The 14,235-nt window shown below is 47.7% G+C and overlaps 1 protein-coding gene across 2 annotated transcripts in view; it reads right to left on the bottom strand.

Moving 5' to 3' along the window:
- The window catches only part of COL4A2 (collagen type IV alpha 2 chain), a 177,131-nt gene that overhangs the window by 61,523 nt on the left and 101,373 nt on the right, over positions 1-14,235 (bottom strand). For both annotated transcript variants that reach the window (XM_032611468.1, XM_032611470.1), the window contains exons 5-6: positions 901-1,035; positions 768-812 (exon numbers count right to left, since the gene is read on the bottom strand). In XM_032611468.1, coding sequence (XP_032467359.1) covers positions 768-812; positions 901-1,035 — 180 coding nt within the window. The remainder of the gene's footprint in view (positions 1-767; positions 813-900; positions 1,036-14,235) is intronic.

The raw sequence follows: 14,235 nt of genomic DNA, 5'->3' as shown, positions 1-14,235 counted from the left end.
TGTGTGTGTGAGCGCGCGCACACATAAGTGTACAGGCACGGTGATAGGCAACATGTGTGTAGGGTAAGGGCGCAGACATCTGCGTGTGTGTGAAGTTCCAGTGGCAGTTGTCCTTCAACTTCAGCGGTTAGAGGGATGGGGCAGGTCTGAAAGTGCGATAAACACATTTATCCCGGAGGCTGGGATCCGCAGGAAGCCGGCCCTGGGAAATCTGCTCCTGGGTCCCGTGAAGGCTGTGAGTCAGGCTGCTTTGTTTATTTTCTTATGCCACAAGAAGTAAAGTAAACTAGGTTAGAAAAACACATTTGATTGCGTTTTGAGACTTTCTCATGGACAAAGCATGCCTTTCGTCTTCTCATTTATGTGCGGTAACTACCAAGAACTTGAGAAGCTACACAAGCTTCAGGACAGCCCCGCTCTTGGCTGGACTACTTTATATTCAGGTGGTTCTGGAGTTCAAACAAAATGTTCAGACTGGCTTTTTATAGCACGTCTGTGCAACACTGCAGCTTTTTACTACAAAACAGTGTCCAGTTTTAGCAAAGTAGCCTCAATTCTGAAGCCAAGTCCAGAAGGACGTTTACAAAGCAAACAATCTGTCCAATATTTGACTGGATTCCACGAGAAAAAAATACGCACATGTAGCCCCATAAGTTTTTTGTTATAAACAAGAAAGGGGGACTAGTGAGACATGTGTCCGTAAGTCATAAACGTATTGTTTTGCACGTGTACAGTGTTTTAAAATTCTAATCTTATGAAAAACTTACGGGAATTCCGTCGGCACCAGGAAATCCAGAAACGCCTCTGGCTCCCTGTAAAGAAGGCAAACAGACTTAATGATGGCCAAGACGCCTCCACCCTTCAAACAGCGAGAGAAATACCGACAGTTACTGTACGTACCACGTCTCCCTTCGGTCCTGTGATCCCGGGAGCCCCCCTGTCACCCTTGTCACCTTTGCGGCCTTGCAGTCCTGGGAACCCTTGTAAGCCGGGGGGCCCGGTGTATCCCTGTGGGCCCACTGGCCCTGGCTGGCCCTGTAGAAACAACACACGTTCAGTTTCCACAATTCATAACCATGCATGAGCATTTTCAACCATGTTGCTTTTGAAGCTACACTCTTCATTCTTAAACAGCTATAATCTTCAGAGAACATTACATGTAAACCACTGCCTTCTGCCACGAGAACCACAGAGCGATTCCTGGCTAACAAAGAAACCATAGAGTTCAAGGGGAAAAACATTAAATGAGAGGAAAAAATGATCCTAAATTACTACAGTGATGTTATTGTGAAATGCTAATATTGGGTTGGGATGAAAGAAGAAACTTACTTGGCTTTTAAAAAAAAGTCCTTTCAGTATAAAAGAAAGTGCCAATCAAATTTCTAAGATTTTCTCTCTATCTCAGTATAATGCATACAATAGGTATGGAAATGGAACTGGCATCCAGCTATCAAAGTGGTCCCTGAATGTCTAAGTGATTAGAGAATCTCTCCTTCTGTTCACACACACACACACACACACACACACACACACACACACACATACACACACACACACACAGAGAAGAAAAGAAAAGGTTTCTGAAATATATAAAATGTACGTCCGTATCCATCAGGATGGCTATTATTTTAAAAAAAGAAAAGACAAAATTACATGTTGGCCAGGATGTGGAGAAATTGGAACCCTTGTGCTCTGTTGGCGGGAATGTAAGTGGTGTGGTCATTGTGGAAAAGAGCATGGTGGTTCCACAAAAAATTAAACAGAGAATTACCTTGTGACCCAGCAATTCCGCTTCTGGGATAACGCTCAAAAGAATCGACAGCAAAGACTTGAACAGATATCTCTACACCCATGTTCACTGCAGCATTTTCCACAATTGCCAAAAGGTGGAAGCATAGTATCCACTGACGGATGATGGATAAACACAATGTGGTCTATCCACACAATGGACCATTATTCACTTTAAAAAGGAGGGAGGGCTTCCCTGGTGGTGCAGTGGTTGAGAGTCCGCCTGCCGATGTAGGGGACACGGGTTCGTGCCCCGGTCCGGGAGGATCCCACATGCCGCGGAGCGGCTGGGCCCGTGAGCCACCGCCACGGAGCCTGCGCGTCCAGAGCCTGTGCTCCGCAACGGGAGAGGCCGCAGCGGTGAGAGGCCTGTGTACCAAAAAAAAAAAAAAAAAAAAAAAAAAATGGAGGGCAATTCTGACACAGGCTACAACACGGATGAACCCTGAGGACATTACACTGAGTGAAATGAGCCACACAGGGACAAATCCTGTCTGATTCCACCAACATGAGGTCCCTAGAGGAGTCACATTCATAGAGAAGAAAGTACAATACCGGCGACTAGGGGCTGGGGGAGGGGAAAGGGCAGTTAGAGTTTTATCGGGACAGCGTTTCAGCTCTGAAAGATGAAAAAGTTCTGGAGACGATGGTGATAGTGTTTGCACAAGATCTGAACACGCTTAATGCCATCAAACTGTACAAAAATGATTAAGACGGTAAATTTTATGTTACGCGTGTTTTGCCACAATAAAAATAAAAACATTAAAAAGGGGGATCTAGCTCTCTTATTACTGAAACTAATTTATGCATTAGTTCTATATTAATATCTTTTGTTAAATTAACTGACTTAATTTTTTTAGAGCAGTTTCAGGTTTACAGAAAAATTAAGCAGACACTGCAGAGTTCCCAAATACCCCTCTGCTCCTCCAACTGCCCCCCACTTCCCCACAGTTTCCTCTACTACTGACCACTTGCATTCGTGTGGGAAATTTATCACAACCGACGAACCAATACGCTATTGGCTGAAGTCCAAGGTTTGGAATAGGGTACAATTTTTGTATTGTGCATTTTATGGATTTCGATGACAGTATAACGGTGTGTATCCAACATAACAGTATCATAAAGCACAGTTTCACGACCATAAAAATCTCCTGTGCTTATGCAATCCTGTTATATTTTAATGAACCTCCCAGGTTAGCCCCAATTAAAAAAAAATCCCCAACCAACTAACTCTGGCTCGACTCCTCCTTAAACGCGTGGGTCTGCTGTTTACTCATCACACAGAGCCCTTCTCTGCCAAGGCCCCTCTGCTCTCACGCTTCAAATTCTGGTCTTGCCTTTAGATTAAGGGGTTTCTGAGTCAGCGTTTCTAGTCTTCTCTTTCACCGCCTGTAAAGAACCTTGCTTATATAAACGGTGCAGCTAAGACGTCTGTCTGTCTTCGCAGAATGTTTCTAATCTGTGCTCAACGTCACACAACACTGACAGGAAGTGAGTAATTTCAGATGCGGCGCGAGGTGCGGCCTTCATGTCACAGACAGAATCGGAGGGAAGCGCGTGGGGAGACCCTGCTGCCCCTCCCTTTAGATGTTGGACCCCAGGCATGAAGGGAGCAGTAAAGAAGTGTCTTCGGGGTGGAGGATACAGATCCCGCTAGATGGCTTAGACCTGCCCCAAAGCTTGGGCCCCCGGTCTCCTCAGACAAAGGGGAGATTGGGGCTCCCTCAGGGCCAGGTCAGCGTTTTAGGGATGGTAGATTCTCTGCTCTCCCCGCACGAGTTCCGGAGAGGCCAGTTCGTGCAGGAACCAGCAGATGCTCCCCTGGGGTAGCCTGACCACACGCATCGTGTGTCACGGCAAAGCCAGCGTGTTTGAATCTCTGGAGAACGTGAAAAAAGTGGTTAGGGGGATTGTGGTCCAAGACGGGTAGCCCTGACCTTGGACACATGACATCCCAGGCTCATCCTTTTCTAAGGTCTTGGCATGATACATTTGTTGGAAGTTTGGGGACAAACATGCTTTTTTTTTTTTTTTTTTTTTTTTTTTTTGCGGTACGCGGGCCTCTCACTGTTGTGGCCTCTCCCGTCGCGGAGCACAGGCTCCGGACGCGCAGGCTCAGCAGCCACGGCTCACGGGCCCAGCCGCTCTGTGGCATGTGGGACCTTCCCGGACCGGGGCACGAACCAGTGTCCCCTGCATCGGCAGGCGGACTCTCAACCACTGCGCCACCAGGGAAGCTCTGATTCACATTTTTATGGCTCTTCCTCAGCTGTGCTCATTTCTGTTTTGTCTGTGACTGCAGACCATGCCTCTAAGCCTCAGAATTCCCCTAACCATCGGAGGCCCCTAGTTTGTTAGTGCTTACAGGCAGCAACCTTTGGGGGATAGAATGTTTCTCATTAGTACTGTCATTTTTATTGCCCATAATCTACATCTCTTCCAGGGGATGACTGTCTAGCGCCAACTAAGAGGGACCGTCTCCCATTAACCCAAATGGGATACGTGCGTCTTAATGAGGAAAAGCCTCACCTTGTCTCGAGTTCATTAACCTTTCCTGACTCCCTTTGATGGGGAGAGTGACTAATGACATCACGGTCTCATTTTCTTCCCACTGTCAGTAAACTTCTCTTTAACTTTTGTTTCTTGGAAGGGAAGTCTGACTTTGGGAATAAAACTCTAGCCTTTCCTTCTCTGGAACACGCTCTCACTTTTTTCTTTTTATGGAGGTTAAATTCCCATACCACAAAACTACCCATTTTAAAGTGGCTTCAGGTATATTCACAATGTCCTCTATCTGTCACCTCTATCTAGCTCCAAAATACTTTCATCACCCCAAAGGAAATCCCATATCCACTACCATCATTCTCATGCCCCTAACCTCCAGCCTCTGGTAACCACCGTCTGCTTTCGGTTTCTATGGGATTTACCCATTCCGGATATTCCATATGAATGGAATCATACGTATGATATATGACCTTCTGTGTCTGGCTTCTTAACCTAATGTTTTTGAGGCTCATCCATGTCGTAACACGTGTCGGTACTTTATCCACGTTTATGGCGGAATAAGATTCCACTGTGTGGATAAACCAGTTCGTTAGTTGTGGACGGTGCTGCTATGAACATACACACACCACTATCTGCTTTCTATGCACACACCTGCTTTCAGCTCTTTTGGGTCTATACTTAGGAGTGGAATGGCTGGATCACACGGTAACTTTGTTTAACTGCCTGAGGGAGAGAGCGCCAGACTGTTTGTTTTCTACAGCAGCTGCCCCATTGGACATTCCCACCTGCAATGTGTGAGGGTCCTAAATTCCCCTACATTCCCACCAACACTTGTTATTTTCCATTAAAAATATATATAGCCTAGAGGGTGTGAAAATGGCGTCATTCTGAAGAGCTCATCTTGAGCTTCTGACAGATGAAACATTTCACAAAATCCCCTCTAGCTGCGGCTCTAGGGAAAAGCCGGGACGAGCCTGGAGGGAATCTGAATTATTCCCTCGTCTTCCAGGACTGGTCCCTCAGTCTTGCTCTCAGTGCAAATCCTGCATTGCTGGGACCAAAAGGACCCTTATGTCAAGGTCTGAGGACCCTGGTATGCATGCTTTGGTCATCAGGGATGAGATTTCCCCTAGGATATCCTGCCCACCAGGGCATCTAGGGTGTTTGCAAAGAGCAGCTGGAATGATTAGTAACAAAAAGGATTTTCCTCTGTACTAATCATCACCCTTATCAACTTCCAGCCTCAGACGAGAAAAGTCCTGATCGGAAAACTTATTTCCATCTCTTCCTTTCTTTTTGTAATAAGTGATGTTAAAAATACAAATTACCCCAGAAAGAGTAGGACTGTAGCTTAACTGTCTTTGCATAAATTTCTAAAGCTCCTAAAATTCCTGCAATATACTTGACAAAAGTATTTCCACAAAATACTTCTCAAAAGCCAGCAGACATTTGGAAAGGAGCTGTAAGCCTCATTGCCCTCTCTGTGCCCCCCGCCCACAGAGAACTTGATTCGTATAGATGTATCACTTCCTAGGAAACGGGATAACGGGAGGATCCTGTACTCCTGTATCTTCTGGGATGAAGCGCTACAAAAGGGTTCAAAAAATGGTTTCTCTCATTTTTACCCCCAGGACAAATGTATCAAGGAGGTATCGACCCCGCTTGAGAGGGGAGACAAGCGGGGTCTGGAGGGTTAGGGTCAGGGATGACTGATGCATTTAGGTCTCGGCAGGGGTGGAGTCCACCTTCCACGCCACCCTTGCTGCTCGAGTCGAGGTCCATGAGCTGCATCAGCGCCACCTGGAAACTTGCGGGAGATGCAGATTCTCAGGCCCACCCAGCCCTCCCGGGGCGGCACTGACCGTGATCCCAGGCGGGTTCTTTGCACAGTGAAGTCTGAGAATCCCTGCGTGACCCCACCCTCCTTCCCCTCCTGAAGTTTTCATGGAAGGAGGCAGGTATGTCTTCGTAAGAAAACTCTCTTGAGCATGAGGTTACATCTCAGAAGAGAGGTCGGGCTTCCTGAGCTGGGCAGAGAAAAACCTAATAATAATGTCTGTTGAAGACTATTTCTAACAAAGTTTTTGTGGTCTCATGCTTCGGTGCAACTGTAAGAAGGAACCAACTTTGGTCACTGTTAGGATGGAGGGGTGCACACGTGCCTCTCCCTTTTGGACATCACTCCTGGAGGATGCGTGGGACGTCCAGGGTTAGTTTTGGAAGCTGGAGTCTGGACGGGCTGAGAGTATGAGTCCAGGCTTGAGCGCACATTGCTTAAATACCGCTACTGTGGAGGGAATGCACTTCAAGTCCCGAGACACTAAGCTTTCATGAACTTGGAATTTTCACTTCTGAGAAAAGGGGCAAAATAGATCTGTGCACAGGCTGAAGACCTCTGCAGCTTCAGCGTCAAAAATAAAGGTAGAAGATGGATATGACCAATCAAGGCCCCGAGAAATCACACCTCAAGTGCAGAAAACCCCAAGGAGGTGCCCGCTGCCATCCAGCTTACTAGCCTTAACACCCGCACTGGGAAAGGGAGTAAAAAAGGGAACGATCAAGAGAAACGTTTCCAAGGATCAATCCTGCTTCACTGCACATCAGGACTTTTAATCTACGGTACAGTATTTTCCTGGTAGAATAAGAATAAGCTTTTCATGCCTTCCTGGCCAACATCTGAATAGTAGGAAATCCCTTCTCCTTCCTAAGTGTACTCTTCCTGTCTCGCCTTTTATGGGCTCTGGGCGCTCCTCCAGACACCCACATCCTCTCCATCCCCTGGCGGCCCCTCCCCTCCCGGCCCTTCCTTCCAATGCTGTAGCTCTCTGTGACCTTCAGGGGATTCCAGACCAAGTCCCAGCTCATTCCGTGAGCTGTACACACACATATCTGAGAACATATCAAATGGCCCAAAGGGCTGGAAGGACCTTCCTTTTAGGATTCAGGAAAATAATCTGTTCGTCTAAATTTTAGAATCACTCATCTTTCTTAGGGATAATCATTAGCATTTGTGAGCAATTTCTGATCACCTGGCAGAGTGAAGTCACGCCCTCTTCCAAGCTAATAATAATGTGAAGGTTAGTATTGAACTGTATATTACACATATAATAGCTATCAGTAAATAGGGCCAACTGCTTGCTCCAGGCAAAACAGACAGCGCTGATGCTAACTCTGCCACCTTTTCCCTTCGCTTCTTACTAATATATAACAAAACATCAGGACTCTGCCCTGGGTGCTACTCGAAATAAAAGAGTTCACTTATTCCTCAATAAGAAGTGTATGGCCTCCTGGGAATCCTGCTGTCCCGCTCTCCAAAATTATCTGACACAGATTGTAGGGCGAGTGTTGCTATAAGGGAAACAACATCCATACGTAAGGAAACAATCTTTGACCCTCACCCGGCTCCAGAGACAAACATTTATCAGTCAAAATGGAATGCAGACCTAAATGTAAGCGCGAAGACTGTAATACTTCTAGAAGAAAAGCGCAGGGAAGAATTTTTGCGACTGGATTAGGCGAAGGTTGCTTTGATAAGACATGAAAGTCACAAGCCATAAGAGACAAAAAGTTGATAAGATTAGAACATTTGATCCTCAAAAGATACCGTCTAAAACAGAAAGAAGGCCGCACGCTGAGAGGGAAATAGTCACAAGACACATACACAGAATATAGAAAGAGTGCCCAGAAATCAATAATAAAGAAAAGAACCTGATTGAAAAAATGCGTAAAAGATCTGAACAGACCCTTCAACACAGAAGAGGTACAGATGGAAAACAGGCATGTGAAAGGGGTTAAACACCATCGGTCATTAGGGAAAGGCAAATTCAATCCAGAAGAAGGTGTAGCCGCGGCTGCTGGAAGGGCTGACACACCCACACAGAGAAAACTGGCAACGCCAAGTGCTGCAAAGGATGCGGAGAAGCCGAAGTCTCATCACTGCTGGGGACACAGACCCGAGCGGCTAAAGCCAAACGCACACTTACTAGAAGAACTTTAGGCAATGGTTCCTAGTGGTTCAACTTATTTCAGCTGAAAAGTGGAAACAACCTGAGTCTCCATCAGTGGATAAACAAACCACGGTCCATTCAGGAAATGGAATACTGCTTAGCAACACAAAAAGAAGCAGCCATCCACTGTGCACGACGGTGAGGATGGATCTCCAAGGCACTGCACTCAGTGGAGGATCCAGACACAAAGGCTGTGTTCTGTTCGTCCTGTTTATGCGATACTGTGCTATGATCCCATCTAGGGGACACTCTAGAGACAGAAAGCAGAGAATTGAGTGCCAGGCCTGGGGGCGGAGGGAGAGGACAGACTACCAAGGGCACAAGGAAACTCTGGGGTCGTGGACCTGTTTTATATCATGTCGTTGGTGGTCGTTACATGGCTGGACACATTTGCCAATATTCACGGAATTGTACGTAAACTATACCTCGATAAACTTGACTTAAAAAGAAACAAACAACAGAAAAGGGGTCTTGTGGAGGCCAAGATTAAGAAGACCACCTCTGCAGTTCACAGGCAGATTGCATAGGACCAAGTCCTTCCTTCTAGTACATTCTTACAAGTGAATTTATAAACTAGATATTATTTAGAAGTGGAAGAAGAGAGGATGCTTGTAAAATGACGTATTAAAAACATCTAGCAAGGGGCTTCTGAAAAATGTCTGCCTGTGAAATGAAAAAATCTGAAGAAACCAAGACGGAGCTTTCCTTGTGTGGAAGCTGGATCCTGCGGGATCCTGGCAGGAATTAGGACCGTCCTCCCCACAGCCCACAGGACGGCAGGGGTGGGAGTGGGTCAGGACCAAACCAGATTCAGAAGCAAAAGATACACCTAGGATGTCAAGCCTTCCATTATATGTGGCTTTCATAACAAACAAAAACAGAGGGTGTCACCTGTAATAAGATGTTCTTGGGTAGTTTATCTGAAATGATTTGACTTGGAAAGATTCACATTTTAAAGCAAAGGAAAGATAGATTCTCTCTTGTTCTCCATCCATAGGACCAAGAAGTCTGAAAACTGTTCCTTATTCTAAAAATAGGCAGCACATGGGCAGTCGAACATAATGGCTTCAGCCCAACACAAGGCTGAGCTTTTGAGAGTCTGGATGTGATCTGCCTTGGCACAGTTCAGAAAAGCTGGTTTTCTGGAAAGGCCTTCCATTGCCTCTGTGCTTTGTGGCAGTTAAGTACATTTCATTTGCCTAAAGACGAAGCCTTGCCTAACAGACAGACTGGACTTCCTAAGCCTCTTGTTCTCCAGGAAGGAGCGGAGGTAGGTGTTGTGGATGGGCTGAGGGCTGCAGGGAGCAGAAACGGCGGCCAAGGAATGGGCTGGAAGAAGCCGATTCTGGGGCTCTGGTTGTCAAGCTCCCATACGTGGGAAACAATGAAACGCTCTTTCTAACTGAGCAGCTGACAGCATGGAGACAGTATCAACAACCAGAGTGTCGTCAAGTAGCCCTGACGTCATCCTGAGTTATCACACAGGGCGGCCCCAGGCTGTGCTGACATGACTAGAAAGTGACAGCTACAACAGGAGACAGCTGTGGAGTCACTGGGATTATGAGAAGCTGACGCGGCCATAAAAAAGAGCGAAATAACGCCATTTGCAGCAACGTGGATGGATCTAGAGACTGTCTACTGAGTGTAGGAAGTCAGACAGAGACAATATCATATGATATTGCTTGTGTGTGGAATCTAAAATAAGGGTACAGATGAACTTATCTACAAAACTTATCTACTTATCTACAAAAGATGTAGAAAATAAATTTATGGTTACCAAGGGGAAAGGGGGGGTGGGTGGGATAAACTGGGAGATTGGGATCAACATATACACACTACTCTACATAAAATAGATACGAAGGACCCTCTGTAGAGCACAGGGAACTCTACTCGATACTCTGTAGTGGCCTAGATGGGAAAAGACTCTGAAGAAGAGTGGGAAAAAAAAAAGAGTGGATATATCTATATGTATAACTGAATCACTTTGCTGTACACCTGAAACTAACACAGCATTGTAAATCAACTCTACTCCCATAAAAATTAATTTAAAAAAAGACGATTGGTAATGAAAACAGTTTGCGGCCAACATTCATGGGCTCAACTGTAGACTATCAATTTTCATGTGTGAGCTGCACATGCCAACCTCTCACTAGTGCCCTTAGGTTGTATTCTGAGGTCATCTCACGTGTGCAGTGGAGACCGCGTCGTGACACCCTGTCTCTGTCACTGCCCTGCGTCCAGGGACAGCCAGCAGCCCGGGAAACACAGCCCCTGGAGGGAAGAGTGAGCAGAAACACCGCGTGGCCTTCCAAACATCGGCCTCCCCGCCGAGATGATCCACCGGGCGGGCGGCCTTGGAGAGGGACCTCTTAGCATCCGTGGCACAGACCAGGAACGGAACCAACAGTTCTATCTCCTTTCCATTTAGACTAAACACAGTCACACGAAAGAAGAACATCCCCGAGGCTGGCATCATATTAAGTTGGTCTGTCATGGAAAAAAAAATTGGCCAACAAAGGAAAAAAGATTAAGAGCCAGGGAGGGTTCCGACGTGGCTGGGCGCAGGGCTCTTTGCCTGGTCCTCTGCATTTGAAATGTTCCTGAAAACGTCAAGTTCTAACTCGAGCTCCACCTTCTCCATCCTGAGAAAAGGTGTGACTACTTCTCCTCCTCCTTCCTTGGCTTTAATCTACTTTTCTGTTCTTGTACGTTCATGAAAGTTACGTAGCTTTTTCATTTCCTCTTCCAGATTTCAAAATTTATTTTTACATTTACATGCAATGAAATCCACTTTTCCGGCATGTAGTTCTGTGAGTCTGGACACACAGATGCTCCGAGTAGCATCAGCTCAAGTCGCTGGGCTGCCCGCCACCCCTTGTGGTCAAGCCCCCTCCCCAACCTCTGTCCATCACTGGTCTTCCTTTAGTCTCATGGTCATGCCTCTCCCAGATGGTCACACACATGGAATCACTCGGTGTCACAACTCTGGCGTCGGCTTCTCTCACTCAGCGTTTGAGATCCACCGCCTTTGCGGCATCAACAGGGTGATCCCTTTTATCGCGGAGGAGTGCTCTGTTGTATCCCATCACCACGATGTTTATGCATTCACTCCCTGAAGGACATCTGAATCGCTTCCAGTTTTTGGTCAATGTGAATTGGGCTGCTAAAATCACTCATGTATGGCTTTTTGGTATGTGTGGACATGCTTTTGTAAACACGCAAGAATGAGAGCACTGGGTCTTACGGTCAGAGTACATTTAACTTTAATAAAGCTGCAGGGGGCTTCCCTGGTGGCGCAGCAGTTAAGAATCCGCCTGCCAGTGCAGGGGACACGGTTCGAGCCCTGGTCCGGGAAGGTCCCACATGCCTCGGAGCAACTAAGCCACAACTACTGAGCCTGTGCCCTAGAGCCCGCAAGCCACAACTACTGAAGCCTGAGCGCCGCAACTACTGAAGCCCGCACGCCTAGAGCCTGTGCTCCACAACAAGAGAAACCACCGCAATGAGAAGCCCGCGTACCATAATGAAGAGTATCCCCCGCTCGTCGCAACTAGAGAAAGCCTGCGTGCAGCAATGAAAACCCAACGCAGTCAAAGAAAAAAAAACTCCAGGGGGACCCAGTCATAGGAGGACACCCGCACAATTAAAATAAATAATAAATAAGTAAATAAAAAATAAAGCTGCAGAACTGTTTTCCATTTTGTGTTCCCACCAGCAATGCACCAGAGTTCCAGGTCCCTGTCAGCACTTGGTATCGTCAGCTTGTTCCCTTAGCTGTCCTAAGAGCTCTGCAGAGCTGACACGTTATGGTTTTAATCTCGCTCCTTCCACGTTAGTGCTGATGCTGGATCCAGTGCAGGGCTCAGAGTTTCCACTTGTAGCACCATCCTTACCGGTTCTGGGACATCCCTCTGCAATGAAAACTGGCGGTCCAGTCCCCTGTGAGCCCCCGTCGCACGGTTTGCTCAGAGTCAACCGGGATTGTGACCACAACTTAGGTGCCTTTGCTCTTCTCCATGAAGACAAACCACCCACAGTCAACTTCTCTACAAATGTGAGTTCCGAGGTCAGGAGGGCCTGGGGCTGGCGGGGCGGGGGCCAGTACGAACATGATATCAGGTCTGAAACGTGATCTCAGAGCAAAGGGCCTCAAAGGCAGGGATGAGAAGGGAGGATCTCTGTGGGGCAAGCACGTTACCTTGAACCACACTGAGGCAGGAAACAAGATAGTTAACGAATTTCTACTGTACAGAAACTAAAGAGAAGATCAGCCCCAAACTTTTTACCTACTGTATGGACTTCATTTTATTTTTGTAAAAGAACATTCTCTTCTACAATATCCTTCAGCAATATCCTACATTGTTGTACAGGATGCATGCCTGTCTTTCTGGTACAGAAACACCAGCTTCTGCTTGAGCAAGATTCTTACAGGGAATAACAGCCCTTTGAAATTAGACCAACATTACGCCCCTTTTCACATTTACCTCTCTGCTTTTCACCATTGATAGCCTAGTACTTTCCCAGAGGCTTCATAAGATATCAGGTTTGGAAGGGACTTCAGGAAGCCTCTGGGCCCTGAGCACCCCTGGGAGCATCCACTGAATCCCATCTGCCTCTTAATAAGATCCCAGGTAACTGAGGCTCCTCAAAGCTTGAGGAGATCACTCAGGAATGGCTCCTATCCCAGGACCGGTCCTGGCTGGCCGGCAGAGCATCAGCCGGGGAGAGTCTGGCGCCTGAAGAATTTCTGGTCTAACAGCTTGCGGGTGGAAAGGGGTGGAGCCTGGGAATCTCTGTTTTTAAGCAGCTCCCCAAGCAATTCCGATGTACAGTCAGGCTCCTCACGTGGGACAGATAAGGGAACAGCTCGGAGAGGTGCAGCCCCCTCGTCACTCTGCCCGTCCTCCTGCTGGGAACCCCTCCCAGCATCCCCTCCGCCTGCACACTGGGTGCTCCCTGCGACGGTCAGGGTGGCTCACCACTGCTGACCCTCTGAGGGTTTACTCTCGAGTGTGGGAAATGTGCAGAGATGCCACCAAGACCCCCTCTAGCTGTAAAATCCAGGGGTCCCTCCCTGGCCCCTAAGCAGAGCACTGCATGAGCTTCCCCATGTGGACAGGCACCGCAGCCCAGCCAAATGCTTTAGGATGGAATTTTCCTGTATTTTCAGCATTTACAATACTTTTCCTTCCTAAAGATCAGGGACATTATTCCGGTGATTTTACCGCGTGAGTCTACGTGAATGCCTTATAGCATTTTTTTTTCTCTCCAAGGAGAGAACCATCTGAAGACCACCTGAGTGGTCTCTTCCTGCAGGTGCAGGTGGCCCACCTGTGAGGGGTCTCTCCCAGCAACTGCAGGCTCTGCAACCATTCGCGGTTCCTCTTCTCCCTCACCCTCACCTTCCACATCGGATCTGTCATCAGGTTTCAGGGATCCATCTCGTCTGCATACCTCGTCTGCAGGTGTCCCGCCTGTCCAGCCCGCGTCGGGGAAGCCAGGCTTGCTGTGTTTCTGACCCAGGCGGACTGAGCTCCTGGCACTGGGTCAGGGCCCCTGCACCTCAGGGCCTTTGCACATGCCTGCCGTCCTGGCCTGGGCTCTTGGGGGCTCTAGAGGCTGTGGCTCAAGTCTCTGGGGACGTTTTCCTGACCCTGAACCTAGACCAGGGGCTTGAAAAGCTTGCTCCAAACACAGTACTCAGTGTGCAGCCCGCGGGGACCAGGCCTCATCCAAGCCCCTGTCCCAGCCTCTGCTACAGCATCTGATGCCTGGAGTGCGCTCAGGACCGTTAGATGAATGAATTACGGCTCTGAGGTCACCCAGCTCCGCCCCATGACAAGATGCAGGTTCCTCCCACATGGAAGCAGAAGACCAGAGTCTTCTGTGTTTAGACCATTAAGAGCTCATGATTTCTGAAGCACTTCCAAGGCAG

This window comes from Phocoena sinus, chromosome 18 (assembly GCF_008692025.1).
Source record: "Phocoena sinus isolate mPhoSin1 chromosome 18, mPhoSin1.pri, whole genome shotgun sequence".
NCBI lineage: Eukaryota > Metazoa > Chordata > Mammalia > Artiodactyla > Phocoenidae > Phocoena > Phocoena sinus.
The sequence above is the reverse complement of the archived record's forward strand: the minus strand, read 5'-3'. Positions and strand labels throughout refer to the sequence as shown.